General features: G+C 46.6%; 1 protein-coding gene across 1 annotated transcript in view; it reads left to right on the forward strand.

The window, feature by feature from the left end:
* GFRA4 (GDNF family receptor alpha 4) overlaps positions 1-15,436 on the forward strand; it is an 80,444-nt gene that overhangs the window by 47,596 nt on the left and 17,412 nt on the right. Inside the window, exon 2 of the mRNA XM_064448826.1 lies at positions 14,864-15,142. Within this exon, the coding sequence (XP_064304896.1) occupies positions 14,864-15,142 (279 nt within the window). The remainder of the gene's footprint in view (positions 1-14,863; positions 15,143-15,436) is intronic.

Consider the following 15,436-nt stretch of genomic DNA (forward strand, 5'->3'; position numbering starts at 1 on the left):
TCTTTCAGTCTCTCCTCAGCCTGAAAAACCACTTATAATTTTAATAAAGCTCCTCTGGAATCTTGTCGTCTTCCTTAGCATGTGTTGTCCTGCCCAAAAAGGTGGACCCAAGCTCCAGCTAAAGCGTCACTGGAGCTGAGACGTGCAGCATAATTGCTTCCTGTGACAAATATGCATCACTTATGTCCCAGACCTCAAGTTTTCTGGTTCACATCCTGTGGCTTTTTCTTGTTCAGCCTGTGACCACCTCCCACCCCACGGTCATGTCTCCCATACTGCTGGTGAGGGGCCCATTCCCCAGGTTTGCTTTTCCCTCCTGCCCTTTTGCACTCACATCGCCCAGCGCCACTTTTGCTTCTGGTCAGTGTCATCCTCCTGATTTCAGGCACTGCCTTTTAACAAATCAAGGTAATTTTAAATTCCAGTCTTGTCCTGCACATCGCTTGTGACCCCCCCTCTTCATCTTCTGTCAGCCACAAATTACATAAATCTATTCTCTATTCCATCATCCGAGTCATTATGAGAATATTGAACAGTACCAGACTCAGGACAGACTCTCGAAGACCTTCTTAGGCTGAAAATGTGCCTTTGTTACTCTTCTTGGAGCACAGTATTCATGAGCACCCACTTTACCATGATTGCTCAGAGGCCGTTCCTATGGGCGCATCATATGGACCTGTGCCAAATAGCTTGCAAAAGAAAAATCATACCATGTCACCCCTTACTCTCCTGGCCAGTCTTCTCTCATGATCGGTCTATAATTCATCTGGTTCCTCCTTCTGCCTCTTTAAAAAGAGCATTACTTTGTCCACTCCATTGGGATCTCATTCTTCCTGAGAACTGGGAAGGTAAAAATGTTACTTTTCTACCATTCCTTGTAGCTCTCTGACAGGTACCAGCAAACCCTGGGAGAACATATTTCTGTATGAGCAGTTGTGCAGCGTGGGGGTGGGATTTTAAAACAGTGTTTGAAGGGAAAATCTGTGGTCGGACATGACATGAAGCAGCCTGGATGTCATTCTGAAGGTCTTGTCCAAAAGGGTCCTCAAAGCTCATTGTCTCCTTGGAACTGCTGCCCATCTCATCTTGGCTTAGGCAACTGCCGAAGTTCAGGGTCTTGCACTTCATTTTCTCATAGAAGGGGAAGCCCATGACATTAATGCCAGATACATTTCTGTTCCCAATTTATGAGCATGTACCTGTCCATCAATGGATCACCTGCACAAACATCCCTCTCCACACCCTCAGCCTCGCTCCATCAGCTGCTTCCCAGTTAACAGCCCTTCCATAGGAATGGACTGCAGTCAGAGACCAAGAGAGATGGAAAGCTTCTTTACTGTTTTCATTGTTTCCCCAGTATCAATCCTTTTTCAGGTTTACACCTTTAAAGAATCTGAAACACCGGATGGTATCAGGAGGAGGAAAGTGATACACTGCAAACAAGTGTACACCAGGAAAGAGGAATGCTGGGATGAAGGGGGTTAAGTTAAGCTAAAACTTTAATAAATTGAAAAATAAAATTCACCAGCAGTGCGGCTGGCTCACAGTCAAGAGATAGATGAAGTTCTGATGCCTAAATAAGGTAATTAAAAGAAGGAATCTGGTTTAAAAAAAGAAGAAAAAAGGAAAAATAAAACAGTATTAAGATGTCTTTAGTGGTGTTGGTGAACAAAGACATAGAAAGCTGTGCTGTCAGATCCTAAGCGCTCAGTGCTTCAGCCTCCAGAAATGCGCCTCTGTTCATGAGACAGAAATTAAGGGAAGGGTTTGGACTATCTACTAACGCTGAAAATAATTTTTAAAAATAGAAACCACTGCAATGTGCCTCCCCCCAGGAACTGCAGGAAAGAAGGAGAAGTCCCTCGGACTGAGATTAGATCCCAAAGAACTCAATCAGAATATTCAGAGAAAATATTTTTCTTTGCCTGCCAAGGGAGATGTTTTCAAGAGAATGGCTAGAGGAGTGATTTCTTTTACACTGTTAGCTGCCGCTCTGGGGTCCTTGCAAATTGCCCTCACCAAGAAGACTTTGAGAGTCTGCATTTTCAATGCCCCTGATGGGAGATGTTGCTTGTACAAATTTCCCTCTGAGTTTTAACTTGCTCCTGAGACTTCTGACAGGAAAGTGCAAGTATTATTTGAAGGAAATGAAGGCATTGCAATATACATAGATAATATCCTAAAAGACTGGGGGGGGATGACACAGAGGGGACACGACAGCAAAAGGAGAAGACAACAAAAGGCTGCAGAAATGGGTCAGGAAATGGGACGTGGCAAGAGAAGTCTAACTTAAAAATCAGAAACGTAAGATATTTGGGAGAAAGTACAAGTGAGTCAACATACACACAGACTCTGGCCAAAGCCAGGCGATTACAGAAATTCTGCTTTTGATAGATAAGAAAGATTTTTGCAGAGTTTGGCTCCTGAAATAAAATGAGATGACAATCCTCCTTTCTGGGATGTTATGCAGAAGGATTCAAAATGAAACAGGACTGCCTAACCTGGACAGGGAGATTTGGAATGCAAAGAGAGAAGAAAGAAAGTACGTGAGTTTTGGCAAGCTGTGTCACCCAAAGATGAACCACCTGGCCGTTAAATCCTGCTGTAAATGACTCAGGACAGCGTGATGAAACTCTTGTGCATGTTGTGTTAATAGTAGGAGTCTGAGGAGTGGCTAGGGAGAGATCCTACCCTTGAGTCATGAGGTTCAGACAGGACCCCCTTGCCTTCTCTGAGAGGAGCCTAGGTGCGGCTAAGTCCAGTCTTAGTCTCAGACTTGGTCAACGGTTTATTTTCTAAAGGTTGTAGAAGTAACCGCTCATCAGAGTATTTGTTGTTAGGAACTAACCTGGCAGATGGCCAGGCTGGTCATGTTCAATGAGAACAATCACATCTAGATTAATGAATAGTGCAATTTATTAGAGCAACAGATACACAGGTTCTTTGGATTACTGGCGATAAGATTGCTGGTTACAAGACACAAATCAATACCAAAGATACGAGGACACTGCTAGGCTACAAGTATCCTAAACTAATATGAAGCGACTCTAATATGAAGCAAAGCAACTCTAATATGTTATGGATTTAAAGTGACTCTGCAGAGGTTTCCAATCTTACCCAAAGGCGTCCCAGTGGGGGGGAAGGAGGCTCAGCCCATTGACTGGTCCCAGAAGTCAGAGTGGTACGCAATGGTATCTTCCCCAACACCCTCTTTCTCTTTACACAGTTCATACTATTTTTTATCTTCCAGGTGGAGCTTGAGTGACTCTAGTCATGCATACCTTTATTATGATTGGTGTAAAATTTCCTCGCTTTGCTTTTAAAGGTGTAGACTAGAAAATTCAAAGCACATGCCCAGTGAGGGGTGGTCACACCTTAGAGGCGGGTGACTTTTGGGATGGAGGTGTGTTTGGGTATTATAATGATATTATAATGAGAAAAGTTCACCAAAAGGACAGCATTCTGTCAAAAGCATGACAGATTGTTGGCCCAGGTTAGCAAATGTGCAGCACACCAGCTCCAGGGTACCTTGAGTTCCCATTTATCATGGAGCCTGGCCGCGATGCCTCCGCACCGCTCCACCCTCCGGACAACTCCTCTTGGAGTCAGTACGCCAAGTTCTCCTGGTGTTGCTGACATCTAAGGTTACTGGGGAACTCCTGTGGAATGGATTCCTCACATAGCAGCTGCACCTCACCCTGACAGCTTCTTCAATGCTGTACCTTTTCTAAAGACATAAATTTAATTTCGAAGTCACCTCCAGCGATTATTCCACAGTGCGCTTTGCAGACTGGTGGCACTGGTTTTCAGAAATACTCTGGAAACAGCCTCTTAATGCACAGTGGGATGTCTTTGCTGCAGAAGATGTTAAAGAAAAATATTCAGGTAGGGAAGACAGATCCCAACAAAAAAAGGACCCCAAATTCATTGCTCCCAAAGCAGAAAGCCCATTGACTTGCCAGAAATCAGAAGGGTGCTTAACATTCATTTCCTAGCTGCATCCATGGAGTTTGTGCAAACCAGGAAAACAAGAGCTGAGAGCAGGCACGGTCCTGATAGTGTCTGAGGGTCTGTTCTTGATGACTATGTAGACAACAGCATAACGCATGCAAATCTGTTGGAAGAGTTTTTTTGTCTCAAATGCAGTAGGGAATAAAATTCTGGAGGCTGTGGCAAAAGACAAGACATTGCAGAAAGCTATTACCACTGTCACTGAAAGAAGGCTTGGGAATTACATATCAGTTCAAATCAGAGCTTTCTGCAATTGATGGTATAGAGTACAGAGGCAAAAATTAGTAGTGCCAAAAATATTACAGCCCTGAGGTATTCTACAGAATCTGTGAGATCTTGGAAAATGTATTGCTGTGGCCACAAATGAACACAGAGATGAAGAAAATGGATAAATGGATATGCATGAAATGTGTCAATAATTTCTACCTTAGAGAGACAAAACAATCATGGTGAGCCAGGTATGGAGGTTCTCCTCCCCCTCTGCTCTGCCCCAGTGAGGCCACATCTGGGGTGCTGCGTCCAGGTCTGGGCTTCCCAGTTCAAGAAGGGCAGGGAACTGCTGTGGAGAGTCCAGGGGAGAGCTATGGAGATCGTCAGGGGCCTGGAGCATCTCCCTTGTGAGGAAAGGCTGAGAGACCTGGGCTTGTTCAGCCTGGAGAAGAGAAGGCTGAGGGGGGATCTCATCAATGCCTATAAATATCTGAAGGGTGGGTGTCAGGGCGATGGGGCCGGGCTCTTTTCAGCGGTGCCCAACGCCAGGCCAAGGGGCCACGGGCACAAGCTGGAACTCGGGAAGCTCCCCCTGAACATGAGGACAAACCCCTTCCCTGTGCGGGTGCCAGAGCAGGGGCACAGGCTGCCCAGAGAGGCTGTGGGGTCCCTTCCCTGGAGACATTCACCCCCCGCCTGGCCGCGGCCCTGTGCCCCTGCTCTGGGGGTGCCTGCTCCAGCAGGGGTGGGACGGGGTGAGCTCCAGAGGGCCCTGCCAACCCCCACCAGTCTGGGATTCTGTGGACATGTTGGATTATCCAGGATACTCTGCATTATTAGAGGCTCTTCTATTAGGGTATCTTATAGGAAACAGTAAACCTTTATTTGGCAGATATGGGCTTCCAGAAATGGTTATGTTTTACAATAGTCCGTACTTAATTGACAGGACGTTGCAAGAATTTGAAGTGCTGGTGAATGCCATAATTCTTCAGTCAAATGATGTGAAGCAAAGTGGAGTTAAGGGATTTAAGAAATTACATATATATATTTATATATGTGTATAAAACCATTAGAGGCTCTGAAAAAGATCTGTATCTATCTCACTCCGCTGGACTTACAAAGACTGCCTTTAAGGCACTGATCATTGCTAGCTGAAATTTTGCTCAGAAAGCTGAGAATCAGACAGTCTTGCTTATACAAATCTTGAGCCGATCTTGAGGCACAGATAGACAGATAGATGTATAAAAATCCATGGGCAAAATGAACTGATAGCTGAGGAGCTCAGTTACAACAGGCTTTGTGGCTGATGATCCCTGAATGCAGGTTTACTGGCAGTTGAGCATAAGCTGCAATGCAAGAAGAATTTCTGTTTGCAAAAGGGGAAGATGTAAAGGGCTTATGCTCAGGTTAATCTAGGAAATAGAGACCAAGAAAACAGGTTGACAGCACGTTCACCAATCTCCAAACTCAGTACAGGCCTGTGAAATATTTCTTTTAAATATAAATCTTGCAACAGGTCTGGGCTGTTGAGGTACCCTAAACACCACAGCACTAAGGTCTTTAGGGATCTCACAGCTCAGTGACTGTAGTTAAGGAGTATACACTTACCACTGTTCTGCCTTGAGAAGAGTAAGGGTAGCTGTTAGAGGCACCAGAGAAATGTCTGTACTAACAGCTGGAGCATGTAGCACTTCCTGTCCTCTAAAGACTGGAGAATCAGCCCATGGCAATCGTTGATAATGAACTTGAGCATGTAATCCAAGTAGGGGAGACTTTTAAATGTCTAGCATGTTGCTGACGTCATGAATCATAGAATCATTAAGGCTGGAAACGACTGCTTTGATTTAGTTATTCTTTAGTTCTCCCAATTCACCCATATATAGACCTCCATTTGTCTTTGCATGTCTCTATACAGGATTGGGCCACCCCTTGCGCCATGCTTCCTGCATCTGCTTGCAGAGTGCTCTGCTTGTTCCTTACCTTAGACTTATATCTGGGACAGGGATGTATTGTTTCCCTTCTGTGTGTCAAACCAAGGTGATGACCAGGGTCATTGTCTTCTTGACGGTGGCACAAAGCAAGTCATCAACACTGCAATTGGTTGCCCAGAAAGGTGGTAGATGCCCTGGAAACATTGAAGGCCAGGCTGGACGGGGCTCTGAGCAGCCTGATCTCGTTGAAGATGTCCCTGCTCACTGCAGGGGGTTGGCCTGGATGGCCTCTAAAGCTCCCTTCCCAACCTACCCATTCTGTGATTCTATCATTCTATGATTTTTTCAAGTCTTCAGTTTCCCATCTAAAATTGCCCCTTTTTGCCACCTTTCAGGGTGACAACATCCTTAAATACATCTTCCCCCCTCCAGTGGGGTTTGGACTTCTATCTTTGGAGCTGCTATAGCCAGATCTTGCTTACAAAAAGACCTCATCAGGACTGTTGCTTTCACTGTTGCAGTGAAGAGCTCTGGCGGTCACACACTCTTCTCAAGGACATCAAAGAGGAAGAGAAAATGTCACAGAGACGGACAGGGCAAATGGAAGTCACCCGTGTATGGAGCATTACCGACAATTGCTATCCTTTTTAGCTCGCTCTCAGTTCATCCGAATGCAGCGTCAATTGAAGTGATAATGACTCCTCTTTCAGTGGCAGCTTTCATTCGATGTATTTTGATATGCCAGTAAGAGTTGCTTTAAAATGCCAGCAATAAATACACATTCAAAGCAATACACTTAGTGCCTCGGTTGTAAAGTCCATATATGTTCCCATCAGCTGTATTTTTGACTGAGTAAATGCTAGGCATGAACAATACTCACTGCATTTTCCACAACCGTCTCTCCACACGCACATGCACGCACACACACATTCTGTCTTCCCTGAGAAAGAGAGCCCTCAGATTGTGTTTTTCCAGGAGGTGCAGGAAACCTGTATGCTTCCCGCTTTGCAGCCGTAGCCAGTTACGCTGCCCCACTGTGCCATGCGAGGCACAGGAAAATGCATAATGGATTCCTCTCTTACGGACAGGGTGCCCACAATGTCTTCCTGGGATCAACTTAATGGGAAGAATAAAGATCATGCTGAATATCAAGAATCCTCAGCATTCTTATTAAGTCACCTCCCTTGGTATGTGCTTTCTACAGCATACAAAGATCAAATACTGGCCTTGAAGTCACAGGAAGGCATGCAAGCTCTTGCTCACCATCATCTTTTGGATCAATAGAGGTATGTCTGAGCCCTGACCAGCACATGAGGAACATGAGAGAAAGAAGACAAGGTGGTATGATCGTGCAGACCCAGCCACAGCTAGAGCTAAAAAGGAGCTGGCTTGGGTTTAAATTTGCTTCATTTTGCCTTCTAAGCCTGAATCTCTATGTCTTTACCATGTGGCCAGGACGTTTTAAAGCCAGACTTAGGTGGAACTTGTGGTCTTCTATGTACCTACTTCAAGTGTTTAGAGAACTCCTCTAGTACTTGAGACCTCACAGTCTTTAATACAGTTGTCCGTACAGGTGTCCCCTGCTAGATGTGCGCTGGTCTTCACAAAGAGCTGATATCCAGAGACCCTCAGTCATCCCACAGGACAGGATGCTTATTTTTAGGCATGTGTGTTATGGTCCTAGTGATCATAAGCCCCACTAACCACTGTCTCCTGTTGGTGGTATAACCGGTTAGCTTCAGGGTGGGGGAAGCACCTTTGTTACACCAGAAGTCAGGGATTGGAGCCTCCTGATATATCAGTATCAAGGTGTCCCCAAACTTTGGCATGTGACATGCCAACGAATGTGACATGGATCATGTTCACTGCCAAAACTCATACCTTGTTGCACAACATGGGTTTCAGAGTACGTACTTTATAATAGCGTGCGCCCAGTTTGAGGCTTCATGGACACTCAAAAGTTTTAAGCCTTCTTTCTGGTCAGATGGATTAATCTTATTTGGAATAGCTGCACAACTATTTGCAACCAGGTCATGTACTGAGCATGGTGGTCTGATCTGCATCTTCCTTTCATAAGAATATTGTTTACAGCTGATTCATTGGTTAGTCTGGCTGAATCAGTCCAGCAGGAAGGGGCATTCCAGAGGCATCTTTAGAAAACAAAGGCTGAAGCCTTGTCAGAAAGGATGTGTTAGTGTAGGAGAGTAATGATATCTAGGGAGACTTCACCCCAAGTTATCATGAGAGATTTCATGAAGAATTCTTTTGTCCTTAAGGGTAATGGAGGCATGATGTAACTTCACCAGACCACAGGCACCCAGAGGGCTCTGGATTTTCTTCCAACTTGAAAGTTTGCAAACACAATCCAACAACTAATGCCCCAGCCCCTGATTTCTTTTTTCTTTCCAGCCAGGTTCTAGTCATTGCCTTGGTGGGAGACAAATAAATTGCTTCATCTTCAGGCTGCATCGAACTCAGAGTGACACTTGCCTCCTTGGCAAATGACTAAAAGAGCTACGGATGAGAAGGGCTGTTGAAGACAAATCGGGCATTATTGAGTCCACCTCAGCAGATGACTAAAACCTGACTCACCGAGCCCTATTTGGCTTTCCTTTAACACTGTGGCCATCACATTTCACTCTCACTTTGCATTGTGAGCCCTCACAGGGCAGAGAATAGCCCACTAAAAATGTGTGTGCATCGTCTGACTTGCGCAGATCCGTCATGCCAAAGGGCAGGGGGGATGGCTTGCCTAATAACATTCCTGCCACAGCACAGGTCTTGACCTACACGACATCGCAAGTTTTTTAGGCTTCTCTGAAGGTATCTAGGTGTCCTATATTAGTCTATGATAAGCGGGAAGACAGATCAGTGTGGTTTCTTCTGGTTTCGATCCCATGCAATGAGTAAATTATCTTCTATGTGGATCAGCTATGAAATGAGAAGGAAACACTTAGTGAATGTTACTGTATTTATTTGTATTTCCTCAGTGCCTGTAAAGTCCTGCTTGAAGGCACTAAGAAAATTCAGACAAAAGATTGCTTATAACCCGAAAGTAAGGGGAGAAAGGTCAGAGCTGTAGGTACAAAGATTCAGGCTGCATGTTTTTAATGCCTGCTCGAGACACGCAGCATGTTGGTGGCCTGAACTATCTGGCATTGCTTTGACACCCTCAGACGCTACATTCCTGAGTTGTTCTCAGCAAATTCATCCACCCCAGTGCCGACTGGGAAGAATCACTAGAAAAGAGCAGTTTGTACTGTGGGATTTCCTTACGTGCGTGTTATGTTTGTAAACCCATCTAAATCCACAGAGGGCTGATAGCAATGACTGGTGTCATCCTCCTCGCACGAGCTGCTCTGATCTCATCCAGCAGAGCAGCGAGCCAGCCCTCAAAGCCTTCACGGTGCTGGAGCACTGAGCGTGCACTAAGCCCAGGGCATGACAGACGGAAGGGAAGGAAAATTTCCCTTGCCAGGGGAACAGCATCCTGAAGGGGATTGCTGGGCGCTAGGAAATCCAGGTGACAGCTATGAGTTCTGGACAAGGTGTGTGGGATCCCCTGGGAGGGTTGCTCTCGGGCAGGTTTGGGGAAGGACCATCAGTATGGCAAGGGTGGTTTCTGGCGAAGCTCTGTTATGCTTTGTATGCTTCTCGCCAGGCCAGGCAGGGTGCAGGGATTTTGTCCAGTGATGTGAAACCATGTGAGCACACATCAGTGCAAAGCAGACAACGAATTCCCAGTGTAGGGTTGCCACTCTTGCATGCCTCAAGCACTCTTGAGTGCCCCATTGCAAATGAGACCCCTGAAAAGGGGGACACCTGTGAGCCACAACTTCTTGCACTCCTGGAAAAAAATCTAAGGTATGCAGGGGGAAAGGCAGTCCACTGCACACCCTGTGCTATTTCGACAGTAAACGGGAAATTAAGTTTGAGCTGTATCCAAGGGCTTGTTCCTTAGGTAATCCTGCGCACTTGGCTGTAAAATTATGATGGGAAAACATAGTCTAAATAAGGTTTAGCAGTGCCCACCTGCATTAGCCACCCGGGCCCATTCATGCATCACTATTAGTTTATGCATATTTGGGAAATACTGGGAATATTTATTCCAGACTCCATTTCCCATCATTTTTCAGTCCAGGACAACGATGTGTAACAATTTATTTCTGACAGTTCTGCGTAAGCTGAAAGTTTCTGGATATCAGGGAGTTGCCTATTAGCAAGCACTAACATCTATCCCACAGATTTAATTTGAACCAGCTTATTAGGATTGTCCAACGATGGCCACTTCTCCCAGCTGAACACAGAGGGGTGGTCTGGTGCTCTCCTCAGGTTTAGACCCCAGTCCTGCAGGTGTCTGTCACATCAGCATGGGATGCGAATATGCAATGTCCTCTCCTAGCCATTTACATGGCCTATGTGCTGGCTGGCAGGCTGGCTTTGGCATGAGGAGACCCATCCAGCTTTGCAGGCAAACCAAGGCTTGAAGACGGACAGCCTCTCACACACCATGACCCGTTGCACGTGATGTGTCTGGTCATCAGAAGACCTCTGAAGTGCAGCAGGCACGTGAGGTGGCAGAGCAGAAGGGATCCCACAGCATGGAGGATGCATGAGCGCGGGAGATCCAGCCTGAGCACGAGAAGAGTGAGAGGCAGGGTCTTTCTGCATCTCACTTGTACTTATTGTGCAAGGTTTGGCAGGCCTGATTTAGGAAGAATTATGTAAATGATGTCCAACTAACCTAAAGGGTTAATAAACCACTCCTGTTGGAGGTTTTGGATAGCTATTCTTTTAGCAGCAAATATTGTAAAAGCAAATACCCAACGTTCTGAAGCCAACAGCTTGTCATAGAAATAACAACAGTGTTCATCACTCCCGAGGACTGTGCATAAATCAGGATGTAAAAAGCATTCACACCTAATACATACAAAAACTGGAGGGGGGGGACACGTATCCCAAAGCCACATGTTGAGCAGCACCATGAGAAATGGTGTGATTCCTCCTAAAACATCGGAAGGCCAGGTGATGGTTGGACTGGAAAGGCAGGGCCCTGTGCTGGTCCTCTCCAGGCATCGTGTTTGCCGTTTCCCAAGTGGCACATGGGGTGTTCTTCACACTTCCCTACCCCAGACACAGCCACATTTCCTTGGTGATGGAAAACGGTCTCCTTGGAGGAGAGTCAGACCTCCTTGTTCAACAAATGCACTTTGAGATAGCTGTAAAAGAAGAACCAAGGGTCTGTTAAGGCAATGGGAAGAGCCAGGTTTTTCTCTTACTCCTGCACACTAGGAGCAACTTTATGTAAGTGTCACTGAGGTAAGCAAGAGCAGAAACAGATGTGCAGCATAGCTACAAACAGGATGTGAAAATAAACTCATTACTCCATCTGCCCACTGTAAACAGCGTGAAATTAGCAGCGAGTGAGGAATAAAAATCCAGACAAATAGCCTTTTAAAGAGAGCAGAGGGAGCTGGAAGGTCTGCTATTAGAAAAGCAGAGGCACGGAAAGCCCAAGCCATGCACAGCCCAGTGCATCTCCTGAGCCCCCTCGTCAGTCAGGGGCAGCGGTGGAGGAAAATCCCATGGTGGAGAGTCCGCAAGGTGCTATTTTTGAAGACAAAACCAGAAAGGCTGCTTCATCTTTGGGAAAGAAGATCTGATTTTGCTTTTGTCCCTTCCTGTTAGGAAGCACCATCTATTTTATAAGTCACAGAGGTTTTTTTTTTTTCCCTAAGAGGCGCTCTCTTAATGTTGCATAAAATTACTCTCTCAGGGGTAGTGTGAGGAGGAAAATGTGGTGTTATGTTGTCTCAGTTGCAAAGACATCGCTAACAATAAAAGCCCCTGAATGATTTGGTTTTTAAGTGACATGATTATGGAACAGGTCATTCGTGACGCTCCACTTCAAGTTGCTTCAAGCACCTCTGTCATAAAGTCTGAATGGGGGTGTTTTATGCTTTGGGCTTGGGCTGCAAATATTCACCCCTGGCCTTTGTTCTATGAAGCAAGTCTCAGCTTGAGGATATATTTACTTAAAATTTTGTGGGAAAATTTCTCAAACAGTCAATCTGTTTGATTTATTTAAAGTGGGATCCCAAAGTGTTTTACAGCTTTTACAGGCTGGCTGTGTTTATAACCATCCTGGGGAGTATCTTCTGCAATTCATGTAGCGGAGAGAGGGAAGGAGGGTCATAATTTCTATTTTAACCTACTTTTCTAGCAGCTGACATGACACTGACAAAGTCATCTCTTCTAGAATAAAACCTGCCATACTTTATCCTTGTCCAGAGGAGATTCTTTGGAGAGAGCCAGGGGAAAATAAGTCAAGCACTTCCCCCCACCCTCGCCGCCATGGGTTCTGCTCAGATATGTGCATGGAAAATTCAGTGGTGTCTGAAAGCAGAGACTATGAGCAGCTCCGGCTCGTTTTATACATCTCAGTGAAATTGCAGACCAAATGATATTTCAAGGAAACTTGCTCCTTGCGTTCAGAGTTCTTCAAGATATGACAGCCCAAGGCAGAGTTTCCTACATGTTGGAAATAATTTCTCTCTCCACATTTGGCAGATCCAAACAAGCCTTGAGTGCTAAATAAACCAGGTCTATGAATAAATCAGGGGTAGGAGAACTCAAATTTGAGGTGTTGTGAGATTTGAGAGAACTGAACGCTTGACGTTGGCCATGAGGCACTTCAAAATAGTCTGAAGTTTGATGAAAGGTTTTGCATTTGAGATGCCATTGGGATATTTCAGGAGGAAACCTCCTGGTGGGTTCACCCAAAGTTTGTAATAAACGTAATTGAAATATCTGAACTCCAGCTGCTACTTTCTACTCTAACCAAGAGCAACAGAAGCAGCTCCTCTGTAGCAAACACCCTGTGACTGCTGAGGGAAGAGAAATGGATATACTGGGCTCAGGCAGTGAGCTGGGAGGGCAGATGCAGAAATTCATGGCAGGAGAGGTAGCAGGTGGGAGGAGGAAAAAGGGGCTTTGTGGAGAGATCAGTAGGCTCTTGGAGAGAGGGGAGATCTCATGAAGCCCTCAGAGATGAAAATCAGGGCCCCACATTTATCCCAGGAGAGAGGACTTTCTAATGTTGTCTCAGCTGGGTCTCACGAGGAGCAGACCCTGGAGGTTCTCAAAAACCAGAAGGTGACCAGCCTTATCTACCCCGTGAGGGGCCAATTATTCATACCCTTCTGGTTCCTATCCAAAGGGAAGACAAGTTCTGTTAGGGACAAGATATTCCTTTGGGAAGCATTTGAGAAGTCCTCCTTCAAGGTCATGACAGCAGTTTCTGGTTTTATAGTACAGCAGGATCTGAAATTACGTTACAGACACGGGGACTGATTCTCCCCTTCCATAAACCAGGTTTCCCTCTTCATCACTGCCCCAAGCCATGGTGCAGTCCTGCCTGACCTATGTCAACATGCTCCAGAGCATCACACCAACTGGGAAGCATGCCATTTGCCTTATCCTCGACTTCTGCCTCGCCACCTCCACCTGGCTGCCAGCATGCCCTGCTGAGCACGGCTGAGCCTCTGGCCCTGCCATTGCCGAGGTGCAGCCATGCAGCCGCGAGCCCTCGAGCAAGCACAGGCCAGGACCCATCCCCAGGAGTCAGTCTGCATGTGGCCAGCCTGTTTCAGAAAGGAAGAGCATTTAATAGCATGGAAATGGTCTGCTCCAGGCCGTGGAGGCACAGCACCACTGAGCCCTGCTGATCGTGTTTAATTTATTGGCGTATACATAGCAATAATGCTTTCCTCTGTCCTTCCAGCATGGGGGAACAGAGCACTTCTGGTTTTTTTTACAAGTACCTGAGGAGAATTTACAGAAGCTTGGAAAAGGCCAAGACAAAACAGTGGGAGTCCTGGGGAGGTGGTGACAATGAACAAGGGCCACCTCCTGGGACGCATGTGGGCTGACTCCATCTCAGAACACCCCACACAGACCCATTCATAGCTTCAGGGAGGTGTAGGCAGGGTTTAATCATGTGCAAGGAGGAGAGGCTGGGGGCTCCATAGCATTGGTCTGCTGTTGACGTCAGATGGGAAAAATGACATAAAGAGCTGGGGGAGCAAAGGGCTTGGAGGGCTTTTTGAGCTCCAAACAGGAAAGAGCAAACACCAGGAACTGGTCAAGTCTCTGCCATGTATAATCCCGCTTCCAGGCTGACCCCATCCAGGGTCACTCTCTGAAATCAGGAAGAACCTGGTCTCCAGGAGAAAGGTGACCTGTCCTTCTGGCTCCTCAGCTGGATGCCACATGCATCTCTCTGCTGCTGGTAGCTCATCAATATGGGGGAGAGAGTGTTGGGTTGGGGTGTTGGATCTCAGGTTGTGTCTGGTCTCCTTAACAACCCTCCAACTTCCTTTCACCCACTCCTGTCCTCTGTGACACTGCTGAGCAGTGCTGCAGCACACTCGAGAGATGGTGTGCTTCAGCCCCATCACGAGGGCAATCCATGAGCAGGAGTGGCAAGCCCAGGCATTTAAACCCTCCAGCTGTCCTGTTGGAGAGGGATCTGCCCCACTTTAAGACTTCAGAAGCAGGGTCGTTGCTTGTAGAGTGGATGGTAACGAGAGGGATTTCCACCTCTGCCTGTGAAGATGGATCTCCCAGTCTGGTCCAGCTCATGGGAGGTACAATTCGCATCCCACCTGGGGTTGCTCCATCACCCTCACACTCCTCTCATTCTCTTGCAGAAGGTATGGCGGAAGCTGTCAGCTCGAGCAGGGACTGCCTTCAGGCAGGCGAGTCCTGCACCAACGACCCCATCTGCAGTGCCAAATTCAGAACCCTCCGGCAATGCATCGCCGGCAATGGAGCCAACAAGCTGGGCCCCGACGCCAAGAGCCAGTGCCGGAGCACCGTGACGGCCCTGCTTTCCAGCCAGTTGTACGGCTGCAAGTGCAAGCGAGGCATGAAAAAGGAGAAGCACTGCCTGAGTGTCTACTGGAGCATCCACCACACATTGATGGAAGGTCAGTCGAGCAGGGCACTCATTTCTGATGGGCTACCTAAAAAGAGATTACTGCTGGGGCTTTCTACAGAGCTCCTGAGAACCAAACTGGCTGCCAAAAAGGTCACCCTGGTAATATTCGATTCCCTCTCAAGACCTACTGACCCCCCATGGTAATGACATTTTGGGGAAAGCAATCCTGAAAACCTGAGACACCTCCTTCCTTTTTTTTCCACCTGGCCTCTTTTTTATGATGTTTCCAGTATACCTTGAGAACTTTTGCTGGGGAAAATGCATGGTATGTTTGGCATCTAAG

Source organism: Phalacrocorax carbo, chromosome 4 (genome assembly GCF_963921805.1).
Source record: "Phalacrocorax carbo chromosome 4, bPhaCar2.1, whole genome shotgun sequence".
In the NCBI taxonomy this organism is placed as follows: domain Eukaryota; kingdom Metazoa; phylum Chordata; class Aves; order Suliformes; family Phalacrocoracidae; genus Phalacrocorax; species Phalacrocorax carbo.